The sequence below is a fragment of the Seriola dumerili genome, unplaced genomic scaffold (assembly GCF_002260705.1).
Source record: "Seriola dumerili isolate Sdu_G_001 unplaced genomic scaffold, Sdu_1.0 BDQW01000169.1, whole genome shotgun sequence".
Taxonomy (NCBI): Eukaryota; Metazoa; Chordata; class Actinopteri; order Carangiformes; family Carangidae; genus Seriola; species Seriola dumerili.
The window spans coordinates 4,476,574-4,496,212 of NW_019174424.1; the positions used below are offsets into that span (position 1 = coordinate 4,476,574).

General features: G+C 43.9%; 1 protein-coding gene across 1 annotated transcript; it reads left to right on the plus strand.

Annotated features, from left to right (window-relative positions):
• Positions 1-299: 299 nt before the first annotated feature.
• LOC111227030 (serine/threonine-protein kinase LMTK2-like) lies at positions 300-19,384 on the plus strand. The gene is made up of 14 exons (XM_022752387.1): positions 300-359; positions 5,672-5,813; positions 9,345-9,424; positions 9,769-9,887; positions 10,046-10,133; positions 10,269-10,402; positions 11,054-11,138; positions 11,243-11,364; positions 11,759-11,908; positions 12,749-14,318; positions 14,403-16,148; positions 16,235-16,415; positions 16,508-16,711; positions 17,733-19,384. The coding sequence occupies exons 1-14, from the start codon at positions 315-317 to the stop codon at positions 17,759-17,761; spliced, it is 4,695 nt and encodes a 1,564-aa protein (XP_022608108.1). The 5' UTR covers positions 300-314; the 3' UTR covers positions 17,762-19,384.
• The last annotated feature ends 255 nt before the right edge of the window (positions 19,385-19,639 follow it).

Sequence of the window (19,639 nt, forward strand, 5' to 3'; positions counted from 1 at the left end):
TATTCAGAGTCTATAGACATGAATAGGAGACAGAGGAGAATACTAATGAGTCACATGCTTCTTCCATCAAGCTGCCAATAAAACGGCAACAAATCATCTGTGTGTGTACAAATCACCTTTATCTCTATTTTGCTTTTAATTTCCTGTATGACTCTCTCCGGTCTTCCGTCTGATCTCCGCACGGTTCCACCCTTTTAACACTGGCGTTATCTTCCATTGTGGCAGATGGGGCTCCGCTGAGCGAGCTGTCATGGCCTTCGTCCCTGGCGGTGGTAGCTGTCTCCTTCTCTGGCCTCTTCACCTTCGTCTTCCTCATGCTGGCCTGCCTCTGCTGCAAGAAGGGAGACATCGGCTTCAAGGTGAGCTCACTGCTGCCCCCTGCTGGAAAAGGAGGAAGGGAGCACAAACTGTATGCATTAACAAAAGTGCCATTCAGTTTCGTTTCAGTCTGCCACAGTTGTTAGATTAAAGACCTTTAACGAATAATTTGTTGCCCATGTTTGTTTTGTTTTTTTTATCTTGATGGACAAATCGATTGTCTGTTTCAGCTCTGAAATAAAGTGTGCCAAGTTTGTGTGTCAGTTTTAAAACAAAAGAATACCTGTAGCCTAAGTGACAGTTCCTGTTCATCATTTGATGAGCAAAGTTATGTTTACTTCTTTAAAAAGATTTCATTTAAAACATTTATAATAAAATGTATGTAAGTGAGTAAAGTTTATATACGTAGCACTTTTCACAGACATGAGTCACAAAGTGCTTTACAGAGCTAAAAACAGTTAAGATCAGTCAAAATGCAAAAACATAATACAGAGATACACTAACATATCCAATAAAACACAGAGTGATAAACGAGGATAATTCATTTTTGTATAAAATGTCATTTTTAAATGTCTTGTTTTGTCCGAGCAGCAGTGCAAATTTTCCTTTTGTTTTCATAAATGACTATATAACTTCAAATCTTCACATTTGAGAAGTTGGAACCAGCGTATTTAAAAAAAAAAAAAAAAAAAATGAATTAACAATTTTTTCAGAATAGTTGCCACTTGATTTTATGTCAATCATCTAATCGCTTAATGGAAAAATTGTTGCCGCTAACTTGTTGGAGGAAACACTCTCTCAGGACACATCAGGATCATATAAGTATAGATGCTTCAGCGCTGATATGCTCAGTTCTCTAATCTACACATATTCTTTATATTAAAGTCTTTTGAGAACTGTTGCCTCATTGTATGCAAGTGATGCAACCGAATACCCCCACCCTTCCCAGGCTGGCACACATTGTCTCTGCGTTGCCCCTCAGCTGCCGGCATGACTCAGCCATGCTGTGTCAAACATCGGCGCTGAAGTGAGCGGCTGATGAGGACCAACAGAGATTGACACAGGCAGGGGGCATATGGAGAAACTCCAGAGCTGCTGTACTGGCTGCTCCTTGTAGTTCCAAGTTTCCCATTAACATGCTGCTCATATTATGGCATCAGCATGGAAACATTATTTTCGTTTCGGTCATGCATTTTAATGTTACTAACTCTTTTTTTTTTTTTTTTTTTTTTTTCTTTTTAGCAAGGGAATGGGTAAATCACAGCAGAGTCTTCTGTTCACTTATGCAGATCACTGAAAACCTTGCTTGGCTTTTTGTAGATGATTAGAGAGATGCAGAAAGCAGAAGAGAGTTCAGGATGGAGAATGAGCGTCTTGTTTCTTGTTGAGATATGTGGCTGAGAGGCAGCCAGGTCTGTGCTTCAGCGCTCACACTGAACAGTGGGAACAGCCTGTGGTAGGTAGATGCTGCAGGGATAACAGTGTGACTAATGAGCACAGCATAGAGAAGCATCATTAGCAACTTCTGGACTTTTCTTCTGTGTGTGCAATGTGTGTGTGTGCGTGCCCACGTTTTGTCTGTCCCAGGCTGGATCGCCTCCGCCTCATTATGTGAACATGTATTTTAATAACCTGCAGGAACAGTGGGAGTTTTGGTCTGTGTCTGCATTTTACTTTGAAAAGCCCACTGATAACAGGGGTGGCCCCAGCTACTGAAACAGCATCAGACAACAATTAAATCATTTTGTCAAACATGGAAAAAAATTGGTTGACATGCCAGTATGACACTACTGATTCATGAGAGAGAGATAATGTCACCTGCACTCTGTCATCAAAAAGTTCAGGTTATGACACCCTTAGCGCTTACAGCACCCTTATGCTGTATTCAAATTCTTGTTGAGATAAGTGAGGCCTTCCTCACTCAAAGGTGGGGGTTGGTGGTCACTGGTAATGGCAAAGAAAATATTATAATAACAAGAAAGCACATTGCAGCTGTGGTCACTAACAAGAAATCTTCTCTCTCAGAGGAAAATAATCTTCAATTCTCAGGCATATAAAAAAACTGGGCTGTACAGACTGTGACTTTATATGCTTGTTGTATCGATCATCGTTCATTGCAAAGATAAGCTGCTATAATGGCTGATGTATTTTAATCTTTAATCTTAAAAGTTATCAAATCTCCATCTTGCTCTGTTAGCTTGGCAGCAGACACCAGCGTCTGTTTAAAGGCCTCCCACCTTTTATCCCCGCTCTTTGGCACCAGCTCGTCATTCAACAGCTCACTTGTAAAGGTGTGCATCTGTGTGGCACTGCAGAAATCGCACCGCTGCGCCGTCCGAAAACCTTCATTATTCCTCTCCATCGCGGGTGCTCTTACTGGAGCGTGCAGTGTGGTGAGGCTGGATATTAAGTGCTTTCTAAACTGAAGGCTCTCCGGGGAGCTATGCAGCGCTGACTCACAGCCAGGTGCTTGCTTTCACACTTCGCTCTGAGGAGAGAGGCAGATGGTTCCCCTGAATGAGAGACATGCACACACACATTCCTATGGACACATTGGACACATGTAAATATACACACACACATACACACATGGAGCCATTCAAATTTTTTCCTATTAATCCGGCCTGCGACCCACTCTCTTCCTCTCCTCCTTTCTCATTTCCTCCTGTTTTCTCTTGACTTTATCTCTTTTCTTTACCTCTGTGGTTGCTGCAAGTAGGAGCAAGGCTTGTTATGGGTAACGGTTCATTAGCTGATGGATGGATGGAGATGGATGGAGATGGATGGATGGATGGATGGATGGATGGCTCAGTGCTTGTTAACAGAACACTACTGCCAGCCTGGTTTCCCAACGAAGCCACAGTCATAGAAACAAGATTGACTTTGAATTATTGTGGGATGTTGCTTGATGTGGTCAGACACACTCAGGACAGCATCAAGAGGTGCTTTGACTTAAGGACCTGATATATTTCATGGAAAGAGCAGAAGCCTGGATTTAGGACATCTTCCATGTGCTCTGCTGTAACCTAAAATAGATAAGAAAAAGGGAAATCATTATATGCAGTATTTCAGTCAGTGGCAGTAGTACTGTGTTATCATGTTGCGCAGTTAAGCTATAAAGATAGAGTATACATAACACCTCATCGTACTGCTGTCACGTATTACTGTGCTACTGTTAATCCCTTTGTAGAGGTGTGACATTAAGTTGTGGATTTATGCCCTTTGCCTTTGTTAGTTGTGACCTGCTGTTCTCAGGGAACAACTGTAATGAGTTTCTGTAATGTGAGTCTGTGTGAACCCCAAGACAGTGAGGTTGAGTGTGTTATATTATTATATAGAAGATTAAAATATAGATAATTACTTGGAGCTAGGTATTTTTTTAAGATTATTGCATCCTAGCAATCTATGTCTTTTACCAGGAAAACCCAGATTTTTGGCAAAAAAAATAAGTTTGATTTTTAAATCCAAATGGCAGATATACATTAGCATTTATTCAAATTTTCTAAATCTTAATGCATATGTAAGTTATTATTATATATGTTAAATTATGTGACTTTATTATGTGATTTTTGGTAGAATTATATCTGTACTTGATGTATAAAAAAACAACCAGAGGTTATAATTGTTTGCAATCGCAGCAAAGTGAAATCAGTCACATGCAGCCATTTGGGTGTGTGTTGTTTTAGTGGTTAGAGGCACAGACACACATGTGCACACACATGCTAAAAATCCCCGGGCTTCCACAGGCATTTCTTCCAGGAAAAGAGATTTTGTTGAGAATCCTCAGCAATATGAATTAATGGAATTCAAGCACACTCACAGTGACTGTAGCAATTTAATCTTCAAGGATTCAAAGGTACACTGGGACCAGTGCAGCTGTTGCACAAAAGTTGCACTGCTCCTCAAGAAAGAATTAAAGGAGCATGAGAAAATATAAATGTCACAATAATTGAATCATAATTTGAATGTGGGATTCCTGAGGTTTTGGATGAGTTTGTGAAGTTTACTCTTGACTCACCCCGACAATACTCCTGCTAGTCTACCTTGTGATCTGCCTCGTGCTGCAGATTATGCAATTTGTCTGGTTTACTGGTCATATACTGTTTCCTTGGGCTAAGTATCTTCCACTACTCTGCTGCTTCTTCTTAGCAATTATAGCCAGAGGGTTGATCCATGTGTGTCTGTTAGAATAGTTACATACAGTAGATAGATGAGGATGGATCCTTAAATTGTGAAGCCACATGTGATGGAGAGGAACTGACTCAATTCAGGACCATGCACAATTTTGTACTTGTATATGCACAGTATCAAACTTGTGTCTTTCCCACAATGAGGTATAACACAAGTTAGTTGCTCAGGGCAGTATGACCTACCTTTTGGTTAAGGATCAGCACTCTTTATACATACTGTATGGGACTTTAGAGAGACAGAGCACCATAGGGACACACTACAGCAATTAGAGAGCAAGGACACTGCAGTAGACTGGATAGCAAAAAAACGGATGGGGGCAGAAAGAAAGGCAGCCGGGCTAAAACAGATGGACTGAGCAAAGGATGTGGGATATAGGATATATAGAGGATGCAAAGAGAGGGTCACTTCTTTTATTTGAGAGTCATATGGACACATAACCTTTTATATTGTAAAGGTTATTTCTGGTTATCTGTTTTTATAGTGCACAGTAGAGGATGTAACTGCAATTCAGGATTTTGCAGTTACATGGTGGCATATGAGGAAACACTCAACAGAAAGCTCTGGTCACAAGGTCCCTCATAATTACTGATCACAGTCCAGAGCAGGTATTTTGTGTATTTTTGCAACATAATTGTGCAATAAATCATATAATTTTTTCTCTACATAAAATCCTTGAAACTGGAAAAACCTGCGCTCATGATGTACTTGTGCAAATTACTAGCACATCCTTTTAAGAAAAATAATCCTCATAGCTTAAAATAAATGCCAAAATGTACTTTTTACTCTGTGCATTTTGTGTTATTTATTTGACAGTAGTTATTTACAGTAATTGAAGTATTCACTGTTTTTAGGAGTTTTTTTTCACAATAAATGCCTTGGTTTGTATATGTAAGTGTATATGAGGAAGAAAGAGAAGACACAAGAAAGAAAAGCTTTGTGTGTACAGTTTGAATAGCAGTGTGCATTAGTGTGTTCCCCCGCAGCGTTTGTGCAGTGACCCCCACACGGTACACCCTACAATGTACATGACTTATGTATATGGCTAGGTGGGCGTGCCTCAGTGCATCTGAATGCCCTCACAGTTGAACCATTGTCTCCCACTGTGTCGGTGGCAGGATGGCTGCGAGTGGATGACTAATCCCAGCTTGTGTCTTTGCACCAGGAGTTTGAAAACACTGAGGGAGAGGAGTACCAGGCAGATCTCTCCGCCCTCGCCTCGCCTTCCTCCCAGAATGGCCCCGAGGTCTACATCCTTCCCCTCACTGAGGTCTCCCTGCCTGTCTCCAAGCAGCCTGGCAGATCCAGTAAGACACTACACGACCCCATCAATGCACAACACCTCAATGTTTTTATTTGGTTTGGATTGGTTTTTTGAGTTTAACCTCCTTTCCTCTAACTTACTGCTTTGCTTCCTCATGTGTTTAATTTCCCTCGCCCTCTCCCTTTCCTGTATTGTGTATTATATCCCAGTAGTCAATACTAATTCCCAGCTCTTCAGGAGGAGTGAATTTCTGCCACACTAACAGAGACAAGCCAACAAGTTGTTACTTCTCTGGAGCGTACCGCAAGTGGATTATGGAACATCTTACGAGCTCTATTGACTTGGATGAAGTAAAACTGAGTACATTTTGCTGAGCCTAATTGGAACAGACATGGCCTCTTTCACATGTTATCTTGTATTATATGTCCCTTCATTCTTGCCCTCTCTCTCTCTCTCTCTCTCTCTCTCTCTCTCTCTCTCTCTCTCTCTCTCTCAACAAGGAAGAGACATCTGTCCATTGTGTAATGCATTTAGAGATCGACCTACTGCAGTGCTGTGTTGCTTATTGTATCTGAAAACTCCAGCCCACCGGAGAGGATGGAATGTGACCTAACCCTACTGTACATTATGGAGTTGTGTGTGTTTTCTTGAATGCAATCTAAAATGGCACATTTTCTTATTTTACTTGAGTCTTGCATAATCTAACATCAGAAATTTCAGCACACATCCGTATTATGTTGGTGTCTTTGATTTATATTCTGTATAGATGATCCTTCCCAGCAACATCAGAGCCTGTTTGTTTTTTTTGTTTTTTTTTTCTCTTCAGGTCATTCTGCCTCAAACCCAGCCTGTTCAAATGTGTATGTGCATGTATGTAGTGTGTGTGTGTGTGTGTGTGTGTGTGTGTGTGTGTGTGAATCTCCGTGTAAGCCAGATCCTGGGTGCTCACAGTGCCTCTCCCTGCATGACTCACTGGCTGTCTGTGCTGCACTGTGCTCAGCCAGACGGGAGGTGAGTTGGGGCTCAGCCTCCCAGGATGTGAGCTCCAGTAATGATTGGACAAAGCAGCCTCGGTCTCACAACCAATCACTAGCCTCCCCTCCGTCCTCCGTAGCTACCGCTGTATGATTGGTCCAGGTGTTGCAGGGCGAGGAATGGATAAATGGCAAAAAGAGACGAGATGGTGAATGAGGGGGAATGTCTCCTTTCACTGAGTCAGAAGAAGAGCGGGCTATTACTCATTCTTCTTCTGCTATTTTTATATGATATTCCTTACACGTACATATCGTGCACACTTATCTATTGGAAGTATTGTGAATGTGTAATTTTTTTTTTGCAGCCTTTCAATTTGCTTTGCTAATGTCTGACAAATTATCAGAAGTGTAGGGAAATGTGAAAAGACTGAGACAGGAAGTGGCAGGCATGTGCTCATTTTACAATAGTATTTCATCAATAAACAGTCATGGGCTCTTCCATACATATTAACATCATGTACGTCACAAGTCGTCCACCCCCACACTATCATACACATTGAAAATGAGCCTAGTAAATTACATGTAGAACAAAAACACCAGTTGTATAGTTGATACGCTAATCATGAATGGCATGTTCTATACGAGTCAAGCATCACTCATACAGACATATGAACATACAGCACAATATTTGCCATTGATCGGACAGTCCTGTTTTTCACTTGTTGCTCTAATCTTTTATTCAAGAGGTCATGTAAAGCTTTCAAACCCAGGACAGAGGCTCGACGCATCAAACTGAGTGTATGTGTGTGTGTATCATTCCATGGGCCCACAGTCCCACTGGACCCTACCATCTTCTCTGGGAATGCCACGAGTAGGACGGGAATGCACACTCACGCTCACACATTCCACATTTGGAATAATACACCGTCTTAATTTCTCTCTCTCTCTCTTTCTGTCTCTCTCTCTCTCTCTCTCTCTCTCCATCAGGGAAGGGGTGGGGATGGAGAAGTGTGGTTCTGTAATCACCGTGACAACCTCTGCCCAGTGTTTTAGTGGAGAATGGGACTTGTGTGTGTCTGCATATGAGAGTTTTGCGCGTGTGTGTGTGTGTGTGTGTGCTTGGTGCACTGGGTACCAGGAGACGCAGCATGAGCGTGTGAGTGAGCAAGCCAAACAATGGCTCTGATTTAGGCCGGCTGGGCAGTGGGTGAGCATAAGGCCGGGCTGAAACGTCCGTGGAACGCACCAGCGGAGGAATGGCATTATGGGCAGAATACAGTGAGGGGTCTGTGACAGAATGAGGAGAGACAGGGGAAGGGTGGTGGCATGCACCAGGACCTAAGAGCAGGGAGGGGAGGCTTCAGATAGGGGTGGTGAGTGTGTATGACAGAGGTCTTTTCTGCATCTGACAGAGCAGTGTTTGTGTCCTGTTTGGCTGAGGAATGCTGCTGTCCTGGGTGACAGGGGGGCATTATGTGGGCCTTATGTCATTACTGGGTGTCTTGAAGCTGCACACAGAGCTGGCGCGTCAAACGGCACACTACCAACATGCGTGACGGTCACATCAGGCGTGATACATGACCAGAAAATCTCGGTGCCCCGGGGCAGAAACCCTCCTCAGGACTCCTGCGTCGACTCGTCGGCAGATCGGTCCACTGACTTGAAGCTGAAGTTTCTCTCTCGCTCTGTTGACTGTAGATTTAAATGTAGCCTGTATAGGAACCAAGGATTTCGGTGTTTGCCTGCCAGCTGGAGAGCTCTAGAGGAGGACAGTATGTGTGTGTTTGTGTGTCCCAGTTGGAGGATGAGCTCGGTGCAGACGGGGAGAGGCAGCGTGGCGAGCTTGTTCAGCTGTGCGAGGGCTCGGAGGGTTAAATCCTGCCGAGGCTCTCTCATACACACACATACACATACACATACACACACACACACACACACACACACACACACTGCAGTCCGTGGGCTCTTTCTCACATACACACAATGAGGCTAAGACGCCCGGGGTTGGGGCTGGGGCCACGGGCTCTCGGTTCTCACACTCTGAACCAGTACTTCAACCCTGCCTGGGACTCGGTCTCGGTCCCTGTCACGGTGCTCAGAGTGGCTGGCCGCTCCACTGCTCCGTCGTCGTCATCATCTTTCCACTCACCATCATCATCTTCATTCTTGAAACATGAGGATTCAAGGAGGTATTTGATTTTGTGAACAACTCAGTATATTGTGCAGAATAGTGCTGTGTCTCTGTAGTGAATTTGTGTGGTGTGTGGTGGCTGGACGCTTCTTTGAACTCAGCTGGGAAGTAACAAGTTTGAGTTTATTTGTCTTCAGGCAATTTTTTGTTGATGCAAATTTTTTATTTGGGAAAATGTGCATTCATTGTTTGGCTGACAGGGGGTTCTGTTTCTTCTCATCCTATCTGTCTTTGCAGTTTCCCTATTTTTTTTCATTCTGTATCTGAAAACAATTCCCAAACTTTCTTTTCTTCCTTCATTCATTTTGCTCAATATGTTGAATGATTTCCTCTTAATCCCTCCTTTTCCAACCACTGAAGTCATTTTTTTTCCCTGTCATCTTACATCTTTCCTCCTTTTCCCGTTCAGTCCAGCTGCTGAAATCATCGGACCTTGGCCGCCATAGTCTGCTCTATCTAAAGGACATTGGACATGGCTGGTTTGGTAAGGTAAGATATGCATTTTTTTTTTCGTGTCTTTTTAAAACATTGACAAACTCACACACAGTTTTCGGGTGTGACATAGCACCTTCGCACTCATCACCCTTAGCTTGCAGCTGCATCTGCCCTTACTGTACTAACTGTACTCTGACGTGCTTTCTACTCTGTGTGGAATGCGAGGGTAATGTGATGATGATCTCATTCCAGCGAGGCTAATCTTTGGCACTTGTGTCAGGGTGTTGATTCCATGGGAGACTAGTTGAAGTTCACAGTCACAGTAAATTCCTGACATGTTATTCTACAGTACATGCTGCTAACCCCCCACCCCCCACCCTCCAATGTATATTTCTTAGGTTCTGCTGGGCGAGGTCAATGCAGGCCTCAGCACTACCCAGGTGGTGGTGAAGGAGCTGAAGGCCAGTGCCAGTGTCCAGGATCAGATGCAGTTCCTGGAGGAGGTCCAGCCATACCGGTCAGTTCATGGACACATCAAAGATCACACACCGCAGCCCTTCAGGCCATGAATAGCGTAGCAATAACACAAATAAATCAACAATCTGATTATCTATTGTATGTACGGCCTTTGTGCATTCATACCTGCTCAAATCTGTTTTTTTTTTCCTCTGCCAGGACCCTCCAGCACCCCGCCCTCCTGCAGTGTCTGGCACAGTGCTCAGAGGTTACTCCTTATCTGCTGGTCATGGAGTTTTGCCCACTGGTGGGGAAACAGTTTAATGATAAAAAAAATTTTGTTTATTCAGTCCTTCACACAAACCTCATTATTTCCTTTCTTGGTGCAGCGTTATTTGCTGTATTCATGAGCTCACATATTCATTTCACTTTCACCTTTCAGGGCGATCTGAAGAGCTACCTCCGCAGTTGTCGGGTAGCTGACTCTGAGAATCCTGACCCTTTGATCCTCCAGCGAATGGCATGTGACATTGCCTCGGGGCTCCTGCAACTCCACAAATACAACTTTATACACAGGTAGAGTATGAGAATCAGACCAGCTCTGTTTACCTTCACCAACCTGAATATCTTAATGCTCTTGAAAGGAAGACTCTGGCTGAATGGTCGGTGTGCCCCCTGCTGGTCTCTCCCTGCAACAACATCCTGGTGCTGCCTGAGTAGTTGTTACAAACTCCAGCATCAGTGATTTTGTTGCCGGGGGCGAGCCCCTTTCGATCTCTCTCAGTCGTGCGGTGGCTGCCATAGCAACCAGTCAGTGGCTGCCAGGCTAAAACGCTCCCTGTTTGTGGAGGAGGTGAGATTAAACAAAATGACTTAGTTTAGTCTTTTTGTATATGGTCAGACGAGAAGAAACAGTACATGATACTGTGCATGTACACATTTCATGCAACACTTTGATGAATACTGTGGTACTGTGGCTACAGGTTAGTCATAATGCAGTGATATATTTTAGTGGGTAACATACCTACAAAGCCCAAATCCATAAGTGGTTCTAACTAAAAGGCACTTTCTAGCACATAACACACTGACTGACAGGAGTGTAACAGTGAAAAATATACAGCGCTCGTAAAACTTTCAACCAAAAAAAGGCATACAGTGGGTTATGTTTATGCACAAAAGTGACATTGTTTTAGAAAGGTTCATCTCAGGGTTTCTTTCTTCCGACAGTGACTTGGCCTTGCGAAACTGCCTGCTAACTTCAGAAATGTCAGTTAAGATCGGAGACTACGGCCTTTCTCACAGCCGATACAAGGTCAGACTGTCTTTTGACAATGTCAGTATTTCCTGTCGTTCATGCGTTTTACCTTATCACCTTATCAGTACTCAAATGTTTTTTTTTTTATTCTTCTTCTGTAGGATGACTATTATGTAACACAGGACCAGATTTGGGTGCCCCTGCGCTGGATTGCGCCTGAGCTCATAGACGAGGTCCATGGAAACCTGCTGGTTGTTGACCAAACGAAAAGCAGCAACATATGGTGAGATATTCCAACAGTGACAAACAGGAAGTATTACTATAGGTTTATTGAGATAACACTACCATACCAACACAAATTAGATTAGATTACAAAAAAGCTCTTTTTTTTCTAGAAAAAGAGAAAGAGAAAACGATGCAGACTTGCTAGAATATTATTCAGGATGCTCATCTTTTTATTTATTTGTGTGAGGGTTTATACATGTAACACTACTAACAACATTTCCATTTCCTGTGATCTCTTATTGAAATATATGTAGATGTATATGTGTGTGTGGAAAATAGATACTTGCGACATAACATAAAGAAGGTTATGAAATGAACAGCTTGTTTTCAACATGGCCACATCTGATACATGAGCTGTGAACACACTTTGATCATTTCTTTGCCCGTTGCAGGTCGTTAGGGGTGACTGTTTGGGAGCTGTTTGAGTTGGGAAACCAGCCGTACAGACACTACTCTGACAGACAGGTGCTGACATATGCTGTGAAGGAGCAGCAGCTCAAACTACCCAAACCGCATCTCCAATTCCCTCTGGCTGAGCGCTGGTGAGACTTAGTTCCCTGTCCACACACTCAGGGAGACACACTGTACATACACATGCACACGGACTGACGCTCAGAATGTCGTAGACCTTGATACCACATGAGATACATTTTGGACTTTATTAGGGCTTCAAGTCTTACTGACCAATTCATTTCTAACTAGTCACTATATCTTGTTTTTAAAGTCGGTTTCTGGTCACAGCAGTGCACCAGTCCACTGTAGCGATATTTCTCTTTGCTAGCAAGAGCAAATGATCAATATGCTCCCTATTCTTTATGATCCCCTTGGCGTCGACCAGAGTTGAATCACCTCATTCATCTTGACCGGGGAAGCCAGCCAAATACCCTTTTTATTTATTTATTTTTCAAAATTGTTTCCCACTAAATTAAATGCGATTGGTATGGACATTGAAGACACAGACACACACAGACACACAGACACACACACACACACACACACAGACACACACAGACACACACACACACACACACACACACACACACACGGAGGAATGTAAACATCGTCTAACTATGTCAGCAACTCTACTGCATCTCCTTCATATACTCTTTATGTTATTGGCTAGTGCCATAAACCAGCGCTAGGTGTTGCTAGGAAGTGCTGACTTCAACACTTCTCTTTTATATTGCCTTATTGTTCATCTAGAATCTGTTCTTTAACATCTGCCTATTCCTCTCTCCCTTTAAATAATAAAAAAACAGATATTCTTAACGTAAATAAGTGCCTCACAGTGTATTTATATGCAGACTTAAGGGGTCTGATAATTTGTGTCTCTTCTAATCCCTTTTGCATCTGTTTTTTTTCCCTCTCTCCCTTCCCTCCAGGTATGAAGTGATGCAGTTCTGCTGGCTGCAGCCAGAGCTGAGACCCAGTAGTGAGGAAGTCCACCTTCTGGTCACATACCTGTGTGCCAAAGGCTCCAGTGAGGCTGAGGAGGACTTTGAACAACGCTGGAATGCCTTGAGACCAAACCTGCTCGGTAGTACCTCCCACACAGCTACATCCACAGCCCTAGTCCTGACCCCTACACCTGCACCAGCTGATGCCTCTGGTGCAGACAAAACTCAGACAGTGGAGCTGGCCTCCTCTGCGTCATCCTCCTTCCCCCTCCTGGAACACTTCTCCGACAGCTTCCACTCTGACACGGGGGACGACCTACTGACTGTGACAGAGACCAGCCATGGTCTCAACTTTGAGTACAAGTGGGAGCAGGCCAGAGCCGAGCAGCCGTACTGCTCCTCCTCCACCAGTGGGCCACTGGGCCAGGGGAACCCACATTACCAGGATATTTACTATTCAAGCAAAGGAAGCACCTCAGGGGGCTGCAAGACTGACAGCCTGACCTCAGGCATATCCCCGTCCTATTATGAGCCCGAACACCCCGGTGTGGTCCCAGTGTTGAGTGCCCACAGCCCCTCAGTCAGCAGCGAGTACTACATTCGCATAGAGGAACCAGTAGAGTGCAACATTAACCTGGATGACAGCGTTGTGGACTACAGCCCAGGACTGGAGGCCAGTAACAGCAGGTTGTCCTCTGAGAGTCGGACTGGTTCGTCCATGGCACAGCCCAGTGCTTATTGGTCAACCGCTGACAACACCAAATCTACTGCCTATGACTCCGATTCAAGCCCTACTGTTCAACTAACCATGGAACCACTGCTGAGACAGGCATCCAGCACCAGCCCTGTAAAGCTAGGCCACTCCCACAACTGCTTCTCATCCAATCAGGATGGCACAATCTTCTGCGAGCAGTCTTCAGCATACAAGACATGTCGCCAGTCCTGTCTATCTGAGCTGGACACGTCACCAGAGTCCCTATCCAACCTTGTCCATCCAGTGGGGCATTTAGAAAACACGCGCAGCTTGTCACAAGCTGTGAGCAGCCCCAGCTTAGGCTTTTGCGATCCCTACCTTGAAGCAAGCACAGGTCATAACACAGTAAATGAAAGCTGCCATAATATGATGGGTCCCCTCAGAAAGACACTACCCATTGTTAACCACATTAGCATTGACGTAGGAACAGACGATGGCCTGCTGGTGGGCCGGCAGAGAGGAGAAGACATTGAGGATGACCTTTTCCCAGAGGGGGACGCCACTAACTGGACCTCAAACCATTCAGCGAACAATAACAGCCTGAGCTTTGACAGCAGACAGACAGGTGTTGGGCATGACAGCTATCTGGACCTACAATATACTGCTCATTCTAACACAGCAGATTTATGGTCTTTAACCAAGGCCACCACCAGAACCTTCCACAGCTCCACATCTGGCACCTTGGAGGCAGAAGGAGCAGACACTAGTTGTAACGCTGCTAGTGAACCCACTGAATTCAGTTCATACATTCAATTATGTCACAAAGAAAGAAAGGAAACTGCTGCTCAAGTGGAAAGGAATGTAACTGCAGAAAATCTAAGAAATATTGATTCTCATACCAGCTCAAGTATTAATTCCAGAGGTACAGAAGGTGGAAGAGTGGAGGGGAAATATGAAAAGCAGAGACTGTACTCTGAGCCTAAGATGATTCCTGAGACGAGCTATATTAAGTCCCCATCCTCTTTCAAGGATCCTCAGGCTGCTCAAACAGGAGCCTTGTCAGAGAAGCAGAGAGGAAACATCTGGGAGGGGGTTTCAACAGGAATATCTGTTGTTCTGGGAGACAAGAGGCTAAACTATCCAGAGACATCAGAGAGTGGCAAAGCGCTGGATAGTAAAGTGAGGGTTAGAGAATCCAGCATTAGCCTGGCTGAGCTTGGCGACTACAGCGAGGATGATGAGGATGACATCACAGATATTACATCAGGTATCTTTGCCGACTTCAATCTAGATTATGCCGAGGTAGAGGAGGAGGAGCTAAGCCCGTTGAAGAATCCAGAAGGGACTCCTGACTCTGTAGACACCCTCAACCTGTCCTCATCGATTGCAAGCGCCTGTGACCAGGCCTTCAGCCCCGATCCCTTTAACACCCCCATCTTGCCCAAATCCCTGGACAGCGGCTACGACACGGAGAACAATGAATCTCCAGAATTTATCTTCAAAGAACTTGGAGATGTTCGGGGTGGTGAGAGGAGCCCTAGGCTGGGTGGAGAACCTGAACTTGTTCTGCAGGTGGGTTTAGGCCAGGGTGTCTGCACTTCCAGCAGCAGCTCAGAGCTACAGTTAAAGGGCCTGACTGATAAGAACCCGTACAGGGACTCAGCCTATTTCTCAGACTATGATGCTGAAAATGAGAGAAGCCCTCAAGAAGAAGGCACTAACTTCTTTTCAGGTCCAACTAACCATGACTTCCATGCTGGGAAATTGAGCTCTGTCAGAGATGACAATCCCATCGAAAGGCAATTCATTAATGAGGAACATTTAATAAATCTGAGACACATCAAAAATTGTGTTGTGGTGAATCTCTCAGAGGCTGATCCCAGTTCACCCCATCCCCTTCCCACTCCCGGGTTGTCCATGCTGTCACCGTTTCCCCCGCAGATGGGCGGCTGCCTGACCAAAGAGTCGGCCCCCGCAGATGATGATCTCGGTCTGGAGACAGAGCACTCAGGAGAGGAGCCTTCCTCAGAGCTGAGCTCCTCCATTGTGTCCGAACCCTCGTCCACTGTCCAGGAGGCCTCGGCTAACCATGAGGAGGGGAACAGGCGAGCGGGAGATTGCTCCCCTGTCCAGTCTTTGAATTCTGACTCCACCTTAACGGACTGCAGAGATGAGGCCCCCGAGGAAAATGAAAATGGCGACGGATCCACAGAGGAGGAGGAGCTGCCCGAATTCAATCACGTCAAGGATGAGACTGAGGACAGAAGGGAGGGTGTGAGGATAAATGAAGAAGATTTTGAGGACATAGATGCAGAGGAATGTGACTCACAGGACAGTTTATGTGAGGAATCCAACGGCCCCGTTGACCTGTCCACTTCCTCGTCGTTGCTGGAGCTGTGTGGGGAGGACGTAAGAGCGCCGCTGGAGGAGGCGGAGGATGAAGATGACTCTGATGACAGCGAGTCTGATGAAGAATTGAGGACCTACAACATCCAAGATGAAGACAGCGAGGAGAGCGAAGAGGATTTCACCGTAGTGCCGGTGGTGGTAAGCGACTGCAGCAGGGCGAGACACCTCCGCAGCCTCCTGAAGATGCCCACCCTGCTCACCCAGTCCTTCTGTGACGAGTTGGAGAGGAAGAAAAAAGCTGTGTCCTTTTTTGATGATGTTACAGTGTTCCTTTTTGACCAGGTACGACGGGTCAAAGTTGTGCACTGTGTATTGTCTACGTGTGTAGATGTGTGTATGTGAGGAATATTTTTGTTTGTGACTTCCAGGAGAGTCCCACGGGAGAGCTGGCTGACTACACCTTCTCCACAGGAACAGAGTCCATTGGGCAGGAGTCTTCAGAGGGAAACACCTCTGACCACCAGCTGCAACCTGACCCTGAACTCGAAGCTCAAACCTGTGAAACAGTCTGTGTTTCTGAAGAAACAGATGGGAACCACTCGGAAGAGGGTGAGTTTGTCAGGGACATAAAACCCCACACAGCAATCCTAGTTGATATATCCCAGATCGTTCTCCGTAACTGTGATTGGCTGTGATTTCAGATGGGGGTTTCCGATGGGGAGATAACCCTTCATTTGAGCCGCGCCCGTCTTCACCTGACACCATCCCTGAGCCCCGGTCCTCACCCACATCCACCTCCAACAGTCCTGAGGCTCCTAAACCTGCAGCTGTAGCACTGAACCGTTTTATGGTCTCACGATTCTCTATCACACATGTCTCTGACCCCCACATGGGCTCAGCAACAGGTCTGTACTAACTGTCTTTCATACACAATTTTGACTATTTTACCATGTTAATTCATTGGCACTGAATACCAACTCAAAGTCTCAAAAGTTGGACTCAATTCTTAAAAGTTTATCTGAAATGTGGCTGTTAAAAGTTGGAATTAACATCCATGTGTGACAAACATTGAGCTACAAAGATAGTCAGTGTATTGAGGGATATATTGGTGAATATTCGAGTGTTTGCAACAATACTGAGTCTAAAGATGGTGAGTAGAGATTTGAATTAAAAGTGGGAATGCTCAATTTTAAAAGCTACTTTTTGAAACATACAGTAAGCAAAAAGATTTTTCCTTATAGAGTTGTTCCGATACCGATATGAGAAAGTATCAGAAATGCCTGTTACAACTTAAAAATATGGTAATGGGTATCAGAGAGTACACAACAATCTGATACCACGTAATTTATTAACTATCTTTATAATTTCACACCTGGATAAAATGACAGTTTTCCCTGAAATCAATTCTTCTTTGCCACTCTAAAACAGTAGCTTACACAGGAAGTTGTGCTGTGCAGCCACTGGCAACTACTGTTTTAGAGCGGAGAACAATTAGATTTCTGGTTAATAGCGTAACGTTTCCCTTTAGAAATATGTTAAACTGGGAAGTCTCGCCAGTAAAAAGGACAACCAGTGCAGGAATGATCATTTATTCGTAGAATATTTATTGTATTAATATTTTTTTTTATGATTGACAATCAAATTAGATAAAAGGAGAATTCTATGGCATTGACGTATCTGTTCATGTTTAACCTGAGCCATGCCATACGACAATGATAGCAATCGTATCACATCCATACAGGGTTAGTAAGTATAGAGCTGTTCATTTTTTTTTTTTTTTCAATGCACTGGTATCGGATCAGGAATCAGTATCCGCTGATACACAAGTTCAGGTATCAGTATCTTAAAGGAACCAATGGTATCAGAAAAGCTTTTTCATTAGTCTCTATTGTAAATCACTTATTTCCAATCAATTATTTCCAACAGGGAACAGTGAAGACAGTCCAAAAGACTGAGTGTCCAATGGCCCCTGACTGGAGGAGGATGAGTCCCGGTCCTTCTCAACACAGAAAAAGCAGCATAATTATATCTAGATGTTTTACAGAGTTTTATTTTTATTGACGTCTGGGGCATCTGACCGTGGTGAGCCTTTATGAGACAGTGCCTCATATTGTAGTGAAACACCCTTGATGATTTGCACACTTTGTTCTTTATTTTAATTTTATGATGAAAGAGAGATATAGCTGCTGGTGTGGCCACCAGGAAATGGATCCAAAATCTGATCATATCGTTTGCAGCAAAACGAAACACCAATATATCAGTTTTAACACACAGTATATGACAGTAACTTGTGCTCAACGCAGCATCGATTTCTGTTGGTCACCTTACAGGTCATTTGATTTGTGAATTTAAAAGAAAGAAAATAAAAATAAAAGGAGAAAAAAATAATGACATGACAGGCTTCATAGCTGCTCCTCTCATTGGCTGCCTTGGTCCATGCGCTTACCATTGATCTGGCATTTTTCTAAAGACTGTTACAACTCTCATAGTTGGAGCCAGAAAACAATGCTTGACGATTGTTGCAAAAGATGCTGCGGTGGATTTCTAAACAAAAAATCAGAATCTTTTCAAAACAGTTGTGGGTGGTGGCGGTGACGGTGTTTGGAGATGGAGGTGCTGAAACTTAATTTGTCCTTTAATCCGATACGGTGTGTTATGTTACTGGAAACGCAACACGGGAAATCAAGGTGTTGTCGCTCCCTGATTATCACCACCACTCACTCTGGTTGATGATGACGTACAGTATATGTCTACTGTTCCCATATCTGTATGAAGCACTTTGTTTAAGCCAAACTGGGTCTTTATTTGTAGAAGTGTTGCTCAGCATCTCCCCCTCCCCCCGGAATGAAATATCTAAACATGTGAGATCCCTCTGTTTGTGTCCACAGTGCCAGCTACAGGTTCACTTTATTTTGTGGCATACTAGCTTTGTTCAAATGACATTTCATCAGCAATAGAATGACACCAAAGGGACGGAGTGGTGTTTCCTCACGGTTCAGCGGTGTCATGTCAACATGCCAGTCATAAATGTTGAATGTCAGTTATCTTTATGGATTTTGTTCTACATCTACATATTGCGCATAGTATCATACATAATGTATTCTATTACAGTTGTGCTGAATGCCAGGGTCTGAGGTGTACAAAAAAAAGAAAAAAGAGAAAAAAAAAAAGACATTCAAAAATAGGACATATCTCACATATTGTATGAATGTTATATCAACATGTAGCAGATAGCTCGACTTGAATTACTACTGCTGTATCGACGGCTCCCTCCCCTCTCTCTCTCTCTCTCTCTTTCTCTCTCTATCCTTCCGTAGCTCAAAGTGCCAATTCTGTTTCCTCTCACCTTGCCTTTTCAGTTCTGCAAGAAGAGAAAACGTCGCTAGTATTTTTGTACAAGCATTTGAAAAGATGCAATCCAGGGTGATAAGTCTCTCAAATTTGCCAAAGAGATATTACAAGGCCCATTGGCTATAAACGTGGCAGACACCTTTTTTGGAGAAGGTGAGGCGGGTTGTTCTATGCACCGGTAGTAACATCATTGCTGTTTCCATTTCTCCCTCACTCATGGCTATTGTACTATCCCAAACAAATAAATCCAAATACTTTTTTCCCCCGTCTTGTGTTTGTGATATATTTATCTGTATTGATGTCAAACAAGTGCAGTTTTCTGTAAAAAAATAAATACATAAATAATAATAAATAATGAAAAACATGGCACAGCACAACACATAAAAAGGTATGACGTTTGTGCCCATTTAGATTTATTTTGGACAGGATAATTTATACACACTTTCTGTACAGTACAGATATAATACAAACAGGGACGAAGG

Excerpts from the sequence above, each read along its gene's own strand:
- LOC111227030 (XM_022752387.1), top strand. The coding sequence starts at position 315 with ATGCTGGCCTGCCTCTGCTGCAAGAAGGGAGACATCGGCTTCAAG. Across the intron at positions 360-5,671 it reads AGGGAGACATCGGCTTCAAG|GAGTTTGAAAACACTGAGGG; the intron begins GTGAGCTCACTG and ends TCTTTGCACCAG. Across the intron at positions 5,814-9,344 it reads CAAGCAGCCTGGCAGATCCA|TCCAGCTGCTGAAATCATCG; the intron begins GTAAGACACTAC and ends TTTCCCGTTCAG.